The 15,109-nt window shown below is 40.8% G+C and overlaps 1 protein-coding gene across 2 annotated transcripts in view; it reads right to left on the reverse strand.

The window, feature by feature from the left end:
- The window catches only part of LOC119646634 (serine/threonine-protein phosphatase 6 regulatory ankyrin repeat subunit A), a 138,835-nt gene that overhangs the window by 18,791 nt on the left and 104,935 nt on the right, over window positions 1–15,109 (reverse strand). For both annotated transcript variants that reach the window (XM_038047146.1, XM_038047147.1), the window contains exons 8-12: window positions 9,788–10,090; window positions 8,122–9,549; window positions 7,510–8,046; window positions 7,205–7,411; window positions 6,417–7,110 (exon numbers count right to left, since the gene is read on the reverse strand). In XM_038047146.1, the coding sequence (XP_037903074.1) occupies window positions 6,417–7,110; window positions 7,205–7,411; window positions 7,510–8,046; window positions 8,122–9,549; window positions 9,788–10,090 (3,169 nt within the window). The remainder of the gene's footprint in view (window positions 1–6,416; window positions 7,111–7,204; window positions 7,412–7,509; window positions 8,047–8,121; window positions 9,550–9,787; window positions 10,091–15,109) is intronic.

Consider the following 15,109-nt stretch of genomic DNA (forward strand, 5'->3'; position numbering starts at 1 on the left):
AATTACAATATTTGCAAGCCATAGTGGCGCTACCGCCGCGTTATGCCATTGAAATTCGAGACATAATTACCGAGTCGGTGACAGACAGCTCATACAATCGCTTACGCGAGTAATTAATACTCTAAAGTAGCTGTGTGTCAGTCAAGAGGAGAAAACGAGATAACTCATGGAGAGTACTTCCGTCAACTGCAGTACCTCAGCAGTACCGCAGTTCTAGAGTCGCTGATAAGTAGCATGCTGTTAAGATACCTACCATGTGCTCTTCGATCGATTATGGTTATAATAGGCGGTCAACCACTACAAAATACAACCAGCTTAGCGGATAAGATCTACGCTGTAGTTCTTTCAACACCAAGCTTCGTACAATAGAAGCCACGTCAGATATATCAACAACTTCTCCTTCAGCAGCAGCAGCAGCAGCTGGTCCATCGACTATGAAATCAACTCGAGTGCTAGTACGCAGCGCAGATTAACAGTAGATTCCCCCCGTGGATTCATTCAGACGGAAATATCAGCGCTCGGCCCAGATCACGTCCCCGAAATATATACTGGTAACACTGGAAATTCATTTCCGAAGTCATTAAATGCACAAAACCCTGTAATTGGGCTTCGGAGAATGCGCCCGTTTCATTTTCTTCAAGAAGCTTGTTTATAACCGACCAAGAAAGTACGGTTGCCCATACACGTAGCGGCCGATATAGGCGTTCATCTACGTATCAACCAACGACCATATTAAAAGAAACGTTCAAAGCCAGCCACGGAAAGTCAACAGCAGCAATAACCAGAAACTTCCCAGCAATTATGTGACCAATACGAGAAAGCATTGGTGTTAACATCTCAGCAACCGGTGCAAAAAAGCACGCAAAATGAATCCCCAAACACTCTGCCTAGCTTGAGTTTGCAAGACAGTGCTCCCACGGCAATGATCAGCGTGCTTATTAATAATATTGACTAGAACCTTGTCAACGTTATCGAAGGGATTCCAATCTTGAACCGAAGCTGGGAAATCATAGTGACAATGACTGCTCCAGGGAAAGACATCGTGAAAAACGGCCAAACTCCAAACTTCAACAAACTTTTACCTTTCCCTTTTTTTACCGAAGTGGCCTTCGTCCTAAAAGCCAATTAGTTGCTTTTATATTCTAACTACAGACCACGTGGTCTTTGTACCAAATTCCCACAACGATAAGGTTAGTCGCAGAAATAGGAGTAAAACTACAATGTTAAAGCCTTTAATAAAGCTGAGTGTTAAACCACTGCCGAAAAGGAAGTTGTATTACTCCTTACAAAGCTAAATAAGTAGCATTTTATAGAAAGTGGGAAGACATGTCAAAGTAGTCCATGATGAAGCGATTGGATGTTTGGACGTACACTTTAGAGATTAAAATAGAGTAACAATCGATGCCCTACAAGCCCAGAAAACTTTCAACTTCCGTTTGTTTTATTAGAAAGGACGGCGGCATCTATGGGTTTATAATCCAATCGACGATAATTGTAAGCCAAGCTAGCTACAGAATCTATTAGGAATTTGTTAATTTTCTCCCGCAAAATAAGGGTGGTTCCCGATAAATCAGAGTCAGAAGCGAAAATGGAGTGTAAAGCCGAAATTTTCCTGGTAAATCTCCTTTATTTGAAATAATTAAACTTTGCTTTTTTCTATTCGCTAGTGTTATTGATTAGGTTGCAAATACCGATATTTCGGGGAAACCACCTGCTCTCTCCCAAGACTTATTAGCACCGATGAAGGGAATAAGTGGTTCCCGAAATATCGGTTTTTGCAATCTTAATAGATATCAATCACAAATGGAAAAAAGAAAATCTAAATTAATTCAAATAATTCAAAATCAACACCTCCATCGCCTTTTTCCATATAGTCCTATCCTACACACCGGGTCTCAAAATCAGAGCTTTCTCTAGCAAATGCGACCCTCATATTTTTCTTACAAATAAACTATATAATCATCCCGCCAACTATCCTAAAAGGTACATTAACGATAAGAGTAAACCTGGACATTGCTTAAGGATGATTTGATGGTTATTCATTATAACTTCGGTTTATGATTCCAGGAATGGAGAAGCGGCTTAGACGTCAGCATTTGAGGTGCTAATGGTTTTCTACATAATAGAAATACACTTCTCATACCTAGCCCTACAGGCTGTGATGTAAACCCACATCATACTCTATAGGGTAACCACGACACCAACAAAAGCCGTGAGCCAATTTTGGACTTTGCCGTTGCTAACAAATTGAGACTCAGCTAGTAGAAGTAGAAAGCTCCCGTACAGTAATACAATTATATTAGAAAAGTAATACAATTATATTAGAAAAGAGGTATTAATCCGCAGTATTCTAAATCCTCTACTCTTGGGAAAATATAATAAATAGCATGTATCGATTTAGTCATTCATGTCAGACTGTATGCACGTCAGGTGTTTTATGGAAACTACTAAACATAAGGGCTAATAATTGACATCTACATCAGATACTATATCAGTAGGATGTAGGGGTTTCTAAAATTTGAACGTGCAACGCCGGCTTTATAAAGCAACAACCAACCATATAAACTTACAAAGAAAACTATCTAATAAAAAAAAATCTTAGCAAATATACTCCTAAGTGTCATTACGCGGTATTTCTAGCGTTTAAATTATAAAATATATAATATATAATAAAAATTTGTTTTTTCTATTCGCTAGTATTGATTTATATTTTAAAAATACCGATATTTCGGGAACCATGCACTGATGAAGGAACAAGTGGTTCCCGAAATATCAGTTTTTGCAAAATATAAATCAGCACTAGTGAATAGGAAAAACAAGTTTTTATTATTTCAAATAAATATGCTCCTTTATAATAAACAAAAAAACGCGGAAAATTAAAAAAAATACTTAAACTAAGTAAAATCTACTGGAGGATTTCTGGCGAAGCATAAGAGTCTTTTCACAACACCTCGGGGAATGTCGGTGAAACAATGCAAACAACAATTGCATTCAGAGAATGTAAAGGTTAATTTGCTTTAGGATTACAGATGCCGTGAAAGTTTGTCTAAGCCGACGAACATATTTTTTTAAAAAATCAACTTCAAGAGTATTCCTAAGGAAAGAAACAATAGTCAGTACCTTTGCATCCTAACCATCCAGTGATTTGATGATTGATTCAAAATTGATAAGAGTACAAGGGGTACAGGACTGAATCTCGAAGTAGCGAAATCCCTAAGTCATTCTTCAATTATCATCCAAGGTGGGAGGTTCTCACGGTAGATCTTCTTATTCCTGGAAAAATAACATGGAAATTCAGATACTCAGGGAGCAATCAAATTTCTGGTTTTGCACTTGCTTGAGTCAAGAGTCATTGGGTACTACAAAAGACCTCTCAAAATGGAACCAAGTGATTTTCATGTGGATGGAAAGTTTAAAAAAGTCATTATAAAATATGGATGGAACATGGCGATATATCAAACTTCGCATCCTATCTTCGACACAATATAGGCAAAATAAATTAAAATAAAAGTCCACATGCTACATCCCCAGCATAGGGTCATTTGCTAGCATTAACGGATTGTGTTTGTGAATGTTCCTCTATAATCGTGAACAATTTAAGTCAAGGAAGATGCAGTTCACCTCGAACGAATGAAGAGTAAAATTACATTTAAGTTTCCAAGGAACAAACCACTAAAAGGCCTTTTCTGTTTAAGGTTCCTCTTTCAAAGCAGTTTTATTCCGAAATATTCCAGCCGCGCTGGATAACTCAAATAATCTCATGAGATACAAAGACCTCCATGACTGATATCAAATTATGCTGGATGAAAAATTTGAGTACATTGACTGATGAAGAATAGAATTGCTTTAAAAAACATAAAGAGGATGGCTAAACTTATTTCTAAAGATAAAGGTTCATTTCCAAAACAAAGAGCAGCAAGGTTCCTATTTTAAAAAGTTGAATCTTTCATTGAACCCAACAGTAGCATACATAATTCAAGAATATTTCAATGTTAATCTCACCTTAAACAACCAAAAGAAAATGCAATAGGAACGATTTAATCAGAAAAAAATATGTTCTTGCATCCTTTGTGTCAATATTGGCGGTCAGGTTATCGAATATGTTAGAGTGTTCTCAGTCGTCGCAGTGACATTATTGTATTTTATCTTTGATAATAGACTCAAGTGATGAAATTAAGTATGTACTGTTGTGGGAATCATTTTTTTTTCAAACAGGGTGGACTAGATAGCCGCCTCAAACATCCATGGCACGGCGCAATACAAGGATATGTGAACTTATCGAGAAGTTCTGGTGAGGATCAGAGTATTAGGTACGTAACTAAGTTCTCGCTGTTTGTCAATAGATGACTCAAGCGGTTAGTGCTGGCCGATTTTGACATATCTAAAACGTCATGAACTACGCCAAAACATATGACAAAGAAACTGCTTTGACAAGTTACTGATTTTATTGTGAGGCCACAATAATAATTATAGCTGTGCGAAAATGTCTGATTTTATGCCAAATAATAGGCATTTACGGGAAGTGTTACTTTTCTTATTTCATTCAAAGAAAACGGCGACTGAAGCACATCGAGAGCTAAAAAAAAGTTTACAGAAATATTGCTCTAAGTGAAACAATGTGCTGTGATTAGTTCCGTCACTTTAAAGGTGGTGATTTCGATGTTGATGACTGGCCACGTAACAGAAGGCCAGAAACCGTCGAAGACGGAAAATTACTCGATGAGGATCCATACCAAATGCAGGAACAGCTTACTTCGGTATTAGAAGTTACCCACCAAGCCATTTCCAAGCGATTGCAAGTGACCCAAAGCAACGAACTTGGATTTCTTATGATTTGAAGCGTCGTATTTTCGCTATGAATAATTGCTCCAGCGGCAACAAAGGAAGGGTTTTCTTCATCCCATCGTGACGGGTAATGAAAAATGAATTCACTACAGCAACCCAGTGAAAACAAATGCCCGGAAATGCTTCTACGTCGTTGGCTCGGGCGAAGGTTATGTTGTGTATTTGGTGAGACCAGGTCGGTGTTATATATTATGAGCTATTGAAACCGAGCGAAACCATCGCTGGGGAGCAGTATCGACTTTAATTAATGCAACTTCGCTGAGTTCTGCACGAAAGGCATCCACAATATGAGCAGAGGGAAGAAAAAGGGATTCTACTGCATGATAACGTTCGGCCTCATGTTGCCAAACCCATTAAAACCTACATAGAGATGCTCAAATGAGAAGTCCTCCGTTACCCGATGTGTTCCCCTAGATATCAGTCCGATCAGTACTTGTTCCATTCATTGGATTGGCGGATCGCAGTTCCGTTTATATACAAATGCTTATAGACATAGAAAAATGGCTTGATTCGTGGATAGCCTCAAGAGATGAACACTTTTATTGTAACGGTATTCGAGCTTTACCAGAAAGCTAGCGATGAGCAATACTTTGAATGATTTATATGTAACTATCTTTTCATAATACACTTGCATTTTTATAAAAATGAACAGCGAAAACTTAGTTGCGCACATAATATATAATAAAAAATCCATGCTGATTGCCCGTAGGTATGGTAGAATCTAATTTGTCAGTAAAATTGAACAACCAGGACTCCATACTGTAGAATAATCGAAAAACTCCTAGCAGAAGTTAAAAAACAAACGCAAAGATCCATGATGCAATCACAATTCGAATCCAGAGCATCACATCGAAAGGGTGACGCTATACTGCGTCATGTTCTGATCGGATAGGTACTGTGGAGTGTGATGTGATGTAATCAGCTACTATTCAGTGAACCTAAGTAAAACCGCTGGTGGCCATAGTTTGCTTTTATTTGTAATTTCCATATTACATTTTTTGAAAGTACTATCAAGCTTCGAAAGTTGCCATGGGAAGGAAAAACTATAAATATCTCTTCAATCTCGTTTGCGCGCCACTGAAGCTAGTTCTTGGTCTTGTCCGTAATGTCGAGTTCCTGCAAGGTTCACACTACTCAATGGCGCTATGTCTTTTTGAGATCAATCATATTATCAACTTAAACGGAGTGATAAGCTGGTGCAATCAGAAAACAATGGAAGCAAACCCTATTGTATGGGAGTAAGATGGTCCTTGGTTACAATTTTTGGTACTGCACTTATTTTTGGCGAAAAAGTCGAAAGTCAATAAAATAGCGACACTCATTCACTAGTGTCTCCAGTCACTTTGTCCTTAGGAAAACGGGTATGTCAGCCCTCAAAAACATTGTCAAAAACTATTCAGGAATTTCAAAACTTGACAAATAAAATTTCAATGAACACCATTGAAAAAATGCGTTTCAAAAAGAAAAAAATTGTTAAAAATCCAATACTATTTTCAAATTGAACTAAATCGACTGTCATTTAAAATATTAGGAATAATTGATATAATAATAATTAATTAAATTTCACTTACCGTCTCCAAATAACGGAGCGTTTCTAGAATCCTTCGGTAAACTTCGAACTTCGCTAGGTGTTAGATTATGAAATGATTGATTCAATGCGACGATATGCATGGAAAACCCAAAAACAAAAATTGCCAAAACCGCCAAAAATCTGGCTAAATCCTTAAGCAAATCGCCAATAATAATTGCCCATGGTCCGAATAAATGATGGAATGATAAAAAATCTAGAATCTGCACGCATGCCAATAGAAATGACAACGCAAAGCATTGATTCCGACAGTATATTAAAGTTGGCCAATACTCCTTCTGGACGAAAATCAGCGCAGCAACATGTACACCTACTCCAGCCATCCCAAACAGGAGGACTAATAACTTGATTGATCCTAATCCGGACTTGTCACTTGGATTGGTCAGTTCAAATAAAAGAAGACCACTCAGCCAGATGAGCAATCCCCACTCATACCAGTACGGAATCAAGCTTGGCCTCAGTACCGGGTAAATTGGCGTGATCCCAACTACTGACAGATGCAGCATCAGATAAATGTGTGATGTCAAGTATGACATGAATTTGATGATTGGAACTTTGTTGAACTTATGACCCAGTGGGAATGTAAATCCAATCCAGACTGGCGGACACACTACAAAAGCGAGCAGAAGGAGGAGGATTTTCCAGCTTGACCACGTGAGGCTTCCTCGCCAGAGTTCCTGCAATTGAAGAGAAGAGAAAACGAAATTTTGTTATTTTCTATCGAATGATATATCAGGGGAAAACTTCAAAGTTGAAGTACCTAGCCTTTACCTGAAGATATCTTTGTACGACTGTATGAGCTATGACTTCTTTCTGCTCATTTTCTATTAAAACATCTAAAAACTCAACATTCCTTCGATCGGTTGCTGTTAGGATCTTTCCCGCCGAATCAGAACCGGCTGCCAAGGCCAAAAGTTCGGTAGCCATAGCTTCACACTGTTTACCAGCAGCAATGAGGTCCTTGGCCCTTTCTTTTTCCTACAATGGCAAATATCAACCATATATTGTCATGTATGTTTGAGTGAATTGCCTGCTATGTTTGCCTCCCCCTTTCAATTGGGAAAGAATACACTTACCTTAGTTGATAAGTTGATATAAATATTTGATAGTTTGGCAGCAGTATCAACAGGAGCCGGTGAGACCAATACGAACTCCTGTATCGGCTTATTGTTGTGGTTTTTCGATACAACCATCAAATTATAGACGAATCTCTTATCTTCCATTAAGGCATAGGTATCATGCTCCTTATGCATAAGATATTTCAAAACGTCATTGTGTCCTTCAGATGCCGCAAACCAGATAGGTGCGCATCCATAGTTTGTTTCGGTTTTCGGCGAGGCACCCGATTCACTCAGAAGTTTTACAACATCCAAATGTCCTGCTTTGGCAGCACAATGCAGTGGCGTCCAACCATTTTTATCGGTTGCATTAATTTCCGCGCCTTGACCCAATAGAATCTCCACCATTTGGTAATGGCCGTGCATAGCAGCAATATGCAAACCGGTCTTGCCATGGCGATCAACGCTCTGGAGGAGTTCAGCGGAACGGCTTAGAAGTAATCCAACCACTGACATATGACCACCGAAGCAGGCTAGATGGAGTGGATTGTATCCCTGAAATTGAATTTGCGAATGTTAACTCTCTATGTGCAAAGAAAGATCACAATCGTCAAAAGAGCAGATACTTACATTCTCCGTAGTAGCTGCCTCAACTTGTACACCAGCACTATTCAACAGCAATCGTACAACATTTTCATTTCCAGAATATGCAGCCAAATGTAATGGTGTCATTCCAGACTCTGATCCCAATTCAGGAACAAGTGATTGTCCCGTTGGCGTTTCGGATTTGACCGTAGCAGGAACGCTAGTGAGTAACTCACGGACCGTATCAGCCTGACCGTAATAGGCTGCCACATGAAGTGGTGTCAGTCCAAGTTTCTTACTAGATATCCTTAAGGAATTGGTGCTCTTTAGAACGTCCAAAACCTGGCCATGACCGTGCTGAGCAGCCAAATGTACCGCCGTGAAACCTGATTTATTCTCATCTGTACATGAAGCCCCGGCTCGAACTAAAGCTTTAACAACGTCCGCATGACCACCTTCAGCAGCAAGCTGTAGTGGCGTGGCATCTGTTAGCTTGTTTCGCGCTGAGATCACACCAGTTCGATCAAATTTCATGAGTTCTTCTATCACTTTGACAGATCCCTGCATTGCAGCTATATGGGCACATGTATTTCCATCCTTGCTGGTTGCATTTACCAAACTTGGATGCTGCTGAAGAAATAATTTGGCAACTTCAGAATAATTGTTTTGGGCAGCAACGTGAATGGGCTTTTGTCCGAGATCATCTGTTGCATCTATATTCGCTCCTAATTCTAGTAAAAGCTGACAAACTTCCATTTGGCCACTGGCCGCTGCTAAATGAAGGGGAGTTTGTTTCTTTAGAGTTAAAATATCTATAACGGCGTTATGGTCTCTAATTAAAAACTTCACTAAGTGGGTGTAGCCATTCATAGCTGCTAAATGGAGCGCAGTTCTTCCAACCCTGGACTTGGAATTAATGAAGGCTTTGTTTGTCAGGAGCGCGTCGCATACTTGCAGGTAACCCTTTTCGGCTGCTAGATGAAGAGCGGATCTGCCTTCAGTATCAAAAACATCTACTCGGGCGTGGTTTGCTAGGAGATTATTAACTAGTTCCATGTGTCCTCTGTAACAAGCTATGAGAAGAGGCGTCCAGCCAATTGAAGATTGTCGATTCAAAGCTTTTTGAATATCTGTAGGATTCATATGCGTGATCATCTCCATCAAAACGTCGTTGTTTCCAGTCATGGCACAGTAATGGAAGACTGTTTCATGAGTAAGCTTTGTCTGAATCGACACATCGGCTCCGTTCTCTAATAGTATTCGCACTATATCTCTATCGGACTCCGGGATCTTAACATATTCTTTTGTTATCTGACATGCATAATGCAGCGCAGTAGCTCCATCATTGTTCACAGTGTTTATGTAACTGGTCGCTGTATCGCTTCCATATTTTTCTTTGACTGCTTCTATTAAATGTTTGACGATGTCGGGATGACAGTTTCGACAAGCTAAATGAAGTGGAGTCTCTCCAGTCTAAGAATAGTAAAGTAGTCAACATTATTTTAAATTCAAACCTTATAGCTTGTAATCAATTGGAAAAGTTATCACCTACGTGCTTAATACGTGCCAGAAATATGGTGCTCACAAATCCTTACCGTCAAAGTCTGCTTAAATTATTTTGCTGAAACTCAGAACTCAGTGACTTTGAAAGTGATGCAAATGGTGAATGAAGATGAAAATTTCGTAACTAGTAAAGTCTACCGAATCTTACATGAGATTTATAAAGGGGATCGCCTCCGTCTTCGAGAAGGAGCATTAAGGTTGCCAGGTTTCCGTAGCTCGCAGCCACATGCACGGGCGTATGTCCATCTTCAGTGCTGATATTTGGTCCAGCTCCGGACTTGAGTAACATCAGAGCACATTTGTCACCATCTCTTACACGAGCTGCTATATGGAGGGCTGTCTCCCGAAGGGGACCTCCTCGAATCTGAACATCAGCTCCGTAGCCTAGTAAGGTCTCTACAACTGCCGGCTTTGCTGATTCAACTGCTATATGTAACGCTGTATAATTTTCCTAAAAATACAGTTTTTGATTAATTCAGTTGTAATAGGTTAGTTTTGGGCGAACCCACACAAGTCTCCGGTAACCTACGAAGTAAGTAATTAGACTTAGTAATTTCTTAGTTAAAGATTGAAGTGTTTCGATTCCGTATCTACTTGATGCTGAATCGAGCCAAAGAGAGAGCACCGTGTTCCCGCCTTTTTTGGGTCACGGAGCCCTCTTTTTTCGGATTTACCACACAAGTATCAAAAAATAAGAGGCGACGAGGACGGTTAACGAATTCGTACCAGGGCATAGGCAACTCATCAGACACTACCTAACATCTGCCCTGGGAGTAGCGTGATCAAAGCGGTTAGCGGGTGTTAAACGCTCCTTTATATAATCCTCTCCACCAAAAAAGTGGAAGTAATTTGCTCTTCGTTTGGTCCAGAGCGACATCAAAGAGATGTGGACTTAGGACCTCTCAACAACAAACAAAAACTTTCCAGCTTCGACCAAGGTCCGAGGTACGGGTGGAGTGCATCTAATATAAATCGGAGTCGCATCTTGTTTCCTCAATTATATAAATGAGCGGTTAACATCTCCTAGGTTTGCTCACACTGCTCCCGGGGCAGAGGTGAGGCAGTGTCTCATGAGTTGTTCTCAAGGTAGCGGTGAGGCAGCCTCTAATGAGCTGATTCTGCCCAGGTATGAAACCGGAGGGGTTGGAATTGAATAGTAGGTGGTATATGGTTAGGATTGTTCATGCTAATTTTAATGCGGAGGCAATTAGAATGAGTGGAAAACTGTTGCCTGTCTAAAGCCTGGTCGTGGTTTGAATACAATTTCCAAGATATATAAAGGGTGCTGAATGTTGGATGTTTAGCATAACAGTGCCTATTTCAAGAACTATGTGGAATCGCAAGTCGATGCTCCTTTGATGAACACCGACAGAGGCAGAGCGACAGAGACAGAGTCCGCCATCTACGAGCACTTTATGATAGACCGGACCAGTTGGGGAGTTACTTACTCCCATTATTTGTGGTCTACGAACCAATCTGTTTTAGGTTTATACCCAACCTTAAAAAAAACGACGGTTCCGTCTAGGGCAGTGGCAACCCATCTCGTTCCCTGGAAGCAGTGTAACCGAAGTGGTTCCAAGCTGTTATCTTTATATAAATTTGCAAAGGTATTATCGGTGCGAATTATATTGAGCGAAAATCTGCCAAATAAGTAGGCCTGAACTTAACTTAACGAGCCGGCCGAAGTAAAGTTTAATTTTAAATTTTCATTTTTTCCTCTCCACATTAGGAGAGGGGGATGCTTCTCAGGGTGTTTTCCATGCATAATATGCGGCGTGTATTACGTGAATGAGACAGGTTTAGTCCGAACAACGGTGGGAATTGGATTGTCAAACATTTTCATGATATGTGATAAGTATGGACATGTTTCTGCACAGGCTGGTTAGATGGGAATAGAACGCCGACCTCTGGATAAAAATTGGCTGCGGTTAGAAAACCCTGGAATCAAACCAAATTTGCAAGAGGCGGGTAGGGTTTCGGAGATACAATACCGACGGTTTTTGAGAGCGGACAAGTGAACTTTCAATGGTCGATAATGGAATGGAAATTAGATTAACATCAGTTATCCTTTTTTTGGGTGACTCTAAAAGAAAAATTTCCAAGCATCAAGTGGCAAAGGCACATTAGAAATGTTGGTAACAACTCCTCATGATAAAGTAGGAGAGGAAGCGAGCAGTGAGTCTTTGCTGATCCCAGCAAGTTGTGAAGAAGAAGACTTATACACTGAAAAAAGCTCAACCGGAGAAGAAAGCCTCGCTACCCCGTAGAATAGATAAGGGTTAATAACATAAAGCAAACAAAAAAGCGACAGGAGGAAAATTCGCACAGAAATTATAGTAAATAATAAGAGAGATATGGCCTAGTATCAATTTTTTTTACGAAAGGTCAAGAGGGATCCTGAACTTACGGACTAGGGTGATAGTGTGGGCCGCTAGGCGCAGATAGAAGAGGTATCTGATGCTGAAATTAAATACGTCCTCAGAGAAATCTTTGGTCAGGTTCTGTGGCACAATGGAGAAGGTGTTGGGAGAGCAAGCTGAGATTAGAACCAGAAAGCAGGAGATAATTATCGAATACAACGTGGTCACTTCGCGAGAAGATATTTCCGTTGCGTTGAAGTAACGTTATTATTAGTTTGCCGACGACGAGAATAGGCTGCATAATATGTAGACCCAGGGATCAGGTATCACCAAAGAGAGGCATCAGATGTCTTGATTTCGATAACTTTGTACCAGCATGCGATAGTCCAGATGACAGGTCGAAACGGTATAGAAAGTGCGGAGAAGAGGGTGACCTTATCAAGGATTGCACCTAAGACCGACAGTACATGTTGTGCAACAAGCGGGGCAGTGTGGGCGGCCGACAGATTACAAGTGATGGTAAATGTTTGGCGTTCAGGAGGGAGCAGAGCTGCACCGCCACCTCAAGTACTACAAGGCCGCCACGACCTCCTTTCACCAACCAATCGAGAGTAGGATCTAGACGTTGCCTAACGATAGCGGAACTTGGGTGAGGGTTACGACTGATAACGCCGTGATAAGGGAATGCAGAAGATAAGCCATGCGATAAACAATGACATTCCTGCTAGTTGCTTTTATTGCCGTGAAAATCAACAGCATCCATATCTACAGCTGACAGATTCCTTGCGGAAAAATAGTACAATATGAGGATGTGTTAGAAAATTTGGCATTTGACGAGAGCCTCCTAAGCCCTAAAATAATCAGCGGTAATTTCAGCGCATAGGCTTCAGAGTGGGGAAATTGGGTGATAAACAGTGGGGCTTCTTGAAGGCTTTGCGTAGCTAAACATTGTACTAATCAACGTTATATCCGCGCCAACATTCCAAGTTAAAAGAATAGGCTTGACCGCGCTTCTGCCATATGCCAGTACTTCGTTACTGGAAACGATGATTGAGCAGGTGAGTGAGCATTACACTCACAGCAAGCAGCAGGCTAGTCGATCGGGAATCTAGAGGAAGGGATATTTCTTGCAAGCTTAGAAGGAGGTCACAGCCCCAACAGGGTTGGAAATGGTGCGTCTGTTGTACCATCGCTCAATGGGGGCATGTGACGCTACAATGCCATACTGTTGGTGGAAGTACGAAATCCCAATATAGAGATCATCGTGCTTGCAGACAAAAATACTTCACCAAAAGGTAAAAGGAAAGTCGGAAGGCGGAGTATTAGGATTTTCGAAGCAACTGCAATAAGGAAGAAACGGAGAAGCAAGCGAGATTATTGCAAGTAGCTGTTCCTCGACCTCAACATGAAATGCGTTGACTACAGGGTTATAATGAACAAGATACGTGGTCAAAAATCACCCCAAGTGACGTGTTCGCTATTTTTGTTAAAAATAATTACAACTCTTTCTCCGCAGTAGGAGGGAAGTGGTCGAACAGGACGTCTTGTCCGAGGTTAATGAAAAGGGAGTACGGGGAATCCGCGGATGTATTGGAAATACCGAACAAATATCTCAAGTTTGTTGCGAAGACCAACCCCGCACAAGCATATTTGATTCTTGCATATGTTTTTCGACCAGTGTAGGAGGCAGAAGTTGGTTCGTCTTGATGGAGAAGACAATGATGAGGGTACTATAGCCTATTGAGCTGCGTCTATCAGAGAGGCAGCAAGGACTTCAGTCTACCCATTCTGCGGTCTATCGATCTACAATCGATGAGGGAGCAATGATTGTGGGTCTGGCTCGGAAGGCGATGTCCATTAGTAAAGGCTGTACGGCGGTGCCGCTAGATATCAGAAATGTCCTTAATTTCATTAGGTGAGGTGGAATTAAAGGAAGGTTGGCTAAACTGGGTGTCTCTGGCTACTTGACTTGGTTAATCGAGAGTTAGCTCTGCAGACAGCTTCTCTTGTATGAGACGTCATGCAGGATGGAGTGTTGTCCTTCGTATGCCAAATTAAGCAAAGTTAATTGATTTTGTAGACGATTTAGCGGTAGAGGTCATCTTAAAACGAATTATGAATACCGAGTTGAGTTTCAAAGGGAGAGAGTCTAAAAGGCTAGTTCATCTCTACCGAGAATCATGTCTAACTTTCGGAGGGCCAAAATATAGTTACCGACTTCTCATCGAAGTAGTGATAAAATCTACTTTGCCACACATTCCTCCTGGGCGGGAGAATTGGACAATACTATGAACCGAATGAAGGTGAGTTCGGCATACTGGCCTATCATGCTGAGGGTGTGCAGTGCATATAGGGCAGCACCAGTTAAGGCAATGTGTGTCATCGCGAGAATGATTCCCTTGAATCTTCTAGTGAATGAGGCTCATTATCTCTACCAAAGAAGGAAAGAAAATTATCCGAGATGATTTTCAACTCCGGAGAGTCACTAGAGAGCAACTGTATTACATCCCGCAATGGCGGGAAGATTCGGAGGAAAGCCGCTGATCAAATAAAAGCAAAAAAAATGAATCATCACCTGATGCAATTCTTTAGGACAAGCAGTGGAGTTAGAAGGAGTTTGCCTCGTTTCGGATTGAATGGGTCTTTTGACTACCGCGAATGCGCCGCTACCCAGAGCAAATCATGTTTGATTGCTCGAGGTTCATGGAGAAGAGAAGCTAAGCACCGCAATAGTTACAATCCAAGAGAAACTTCAAGAAACGGAGCAAACCTGAAGAGCGCGTCACAGAAAGCATCTAAACTTGACCAGAGGCCTCCCTGAAAATAATACTTCACGGTAATCATGGACTAAAATGAGTGGACAAGTGCAGGTGGTTTCAGCGGGTGTGAAAATCATATACAGCTGCAACCTGACGCAGCACAGTCCTTTTATGATTCCTACCTTTATCCAAAGAAAAAATAGGCCCCGGGTAATAATTAAGTTTTGTCACCAAATTAGCCGCTCAATTACTTTGTTTAGAGAAGCCGTTTGTAAACATTCTAAAATAAAAAGTAAAAATGAAGCATGTTGAATGAGAGTAAAGCAACCCTGAGAGATTCATATGTATGAA

The sequence above is a fragment of the Hermetia illucens genome, chromosome 1 (assembly GCF_905115235.1).
Source record: "Hermetia illucens chromosome 1, iHerIll2.2.curated.20191125, whole genome shotgun sequence".
In the NCBI taxonomy this organism is placed as follows: Eukaryota; Metazoa; Arthropoda; class Insecta; order Diptera; family Stratiomyidae; genus Hermetia; species Hermetia illucens.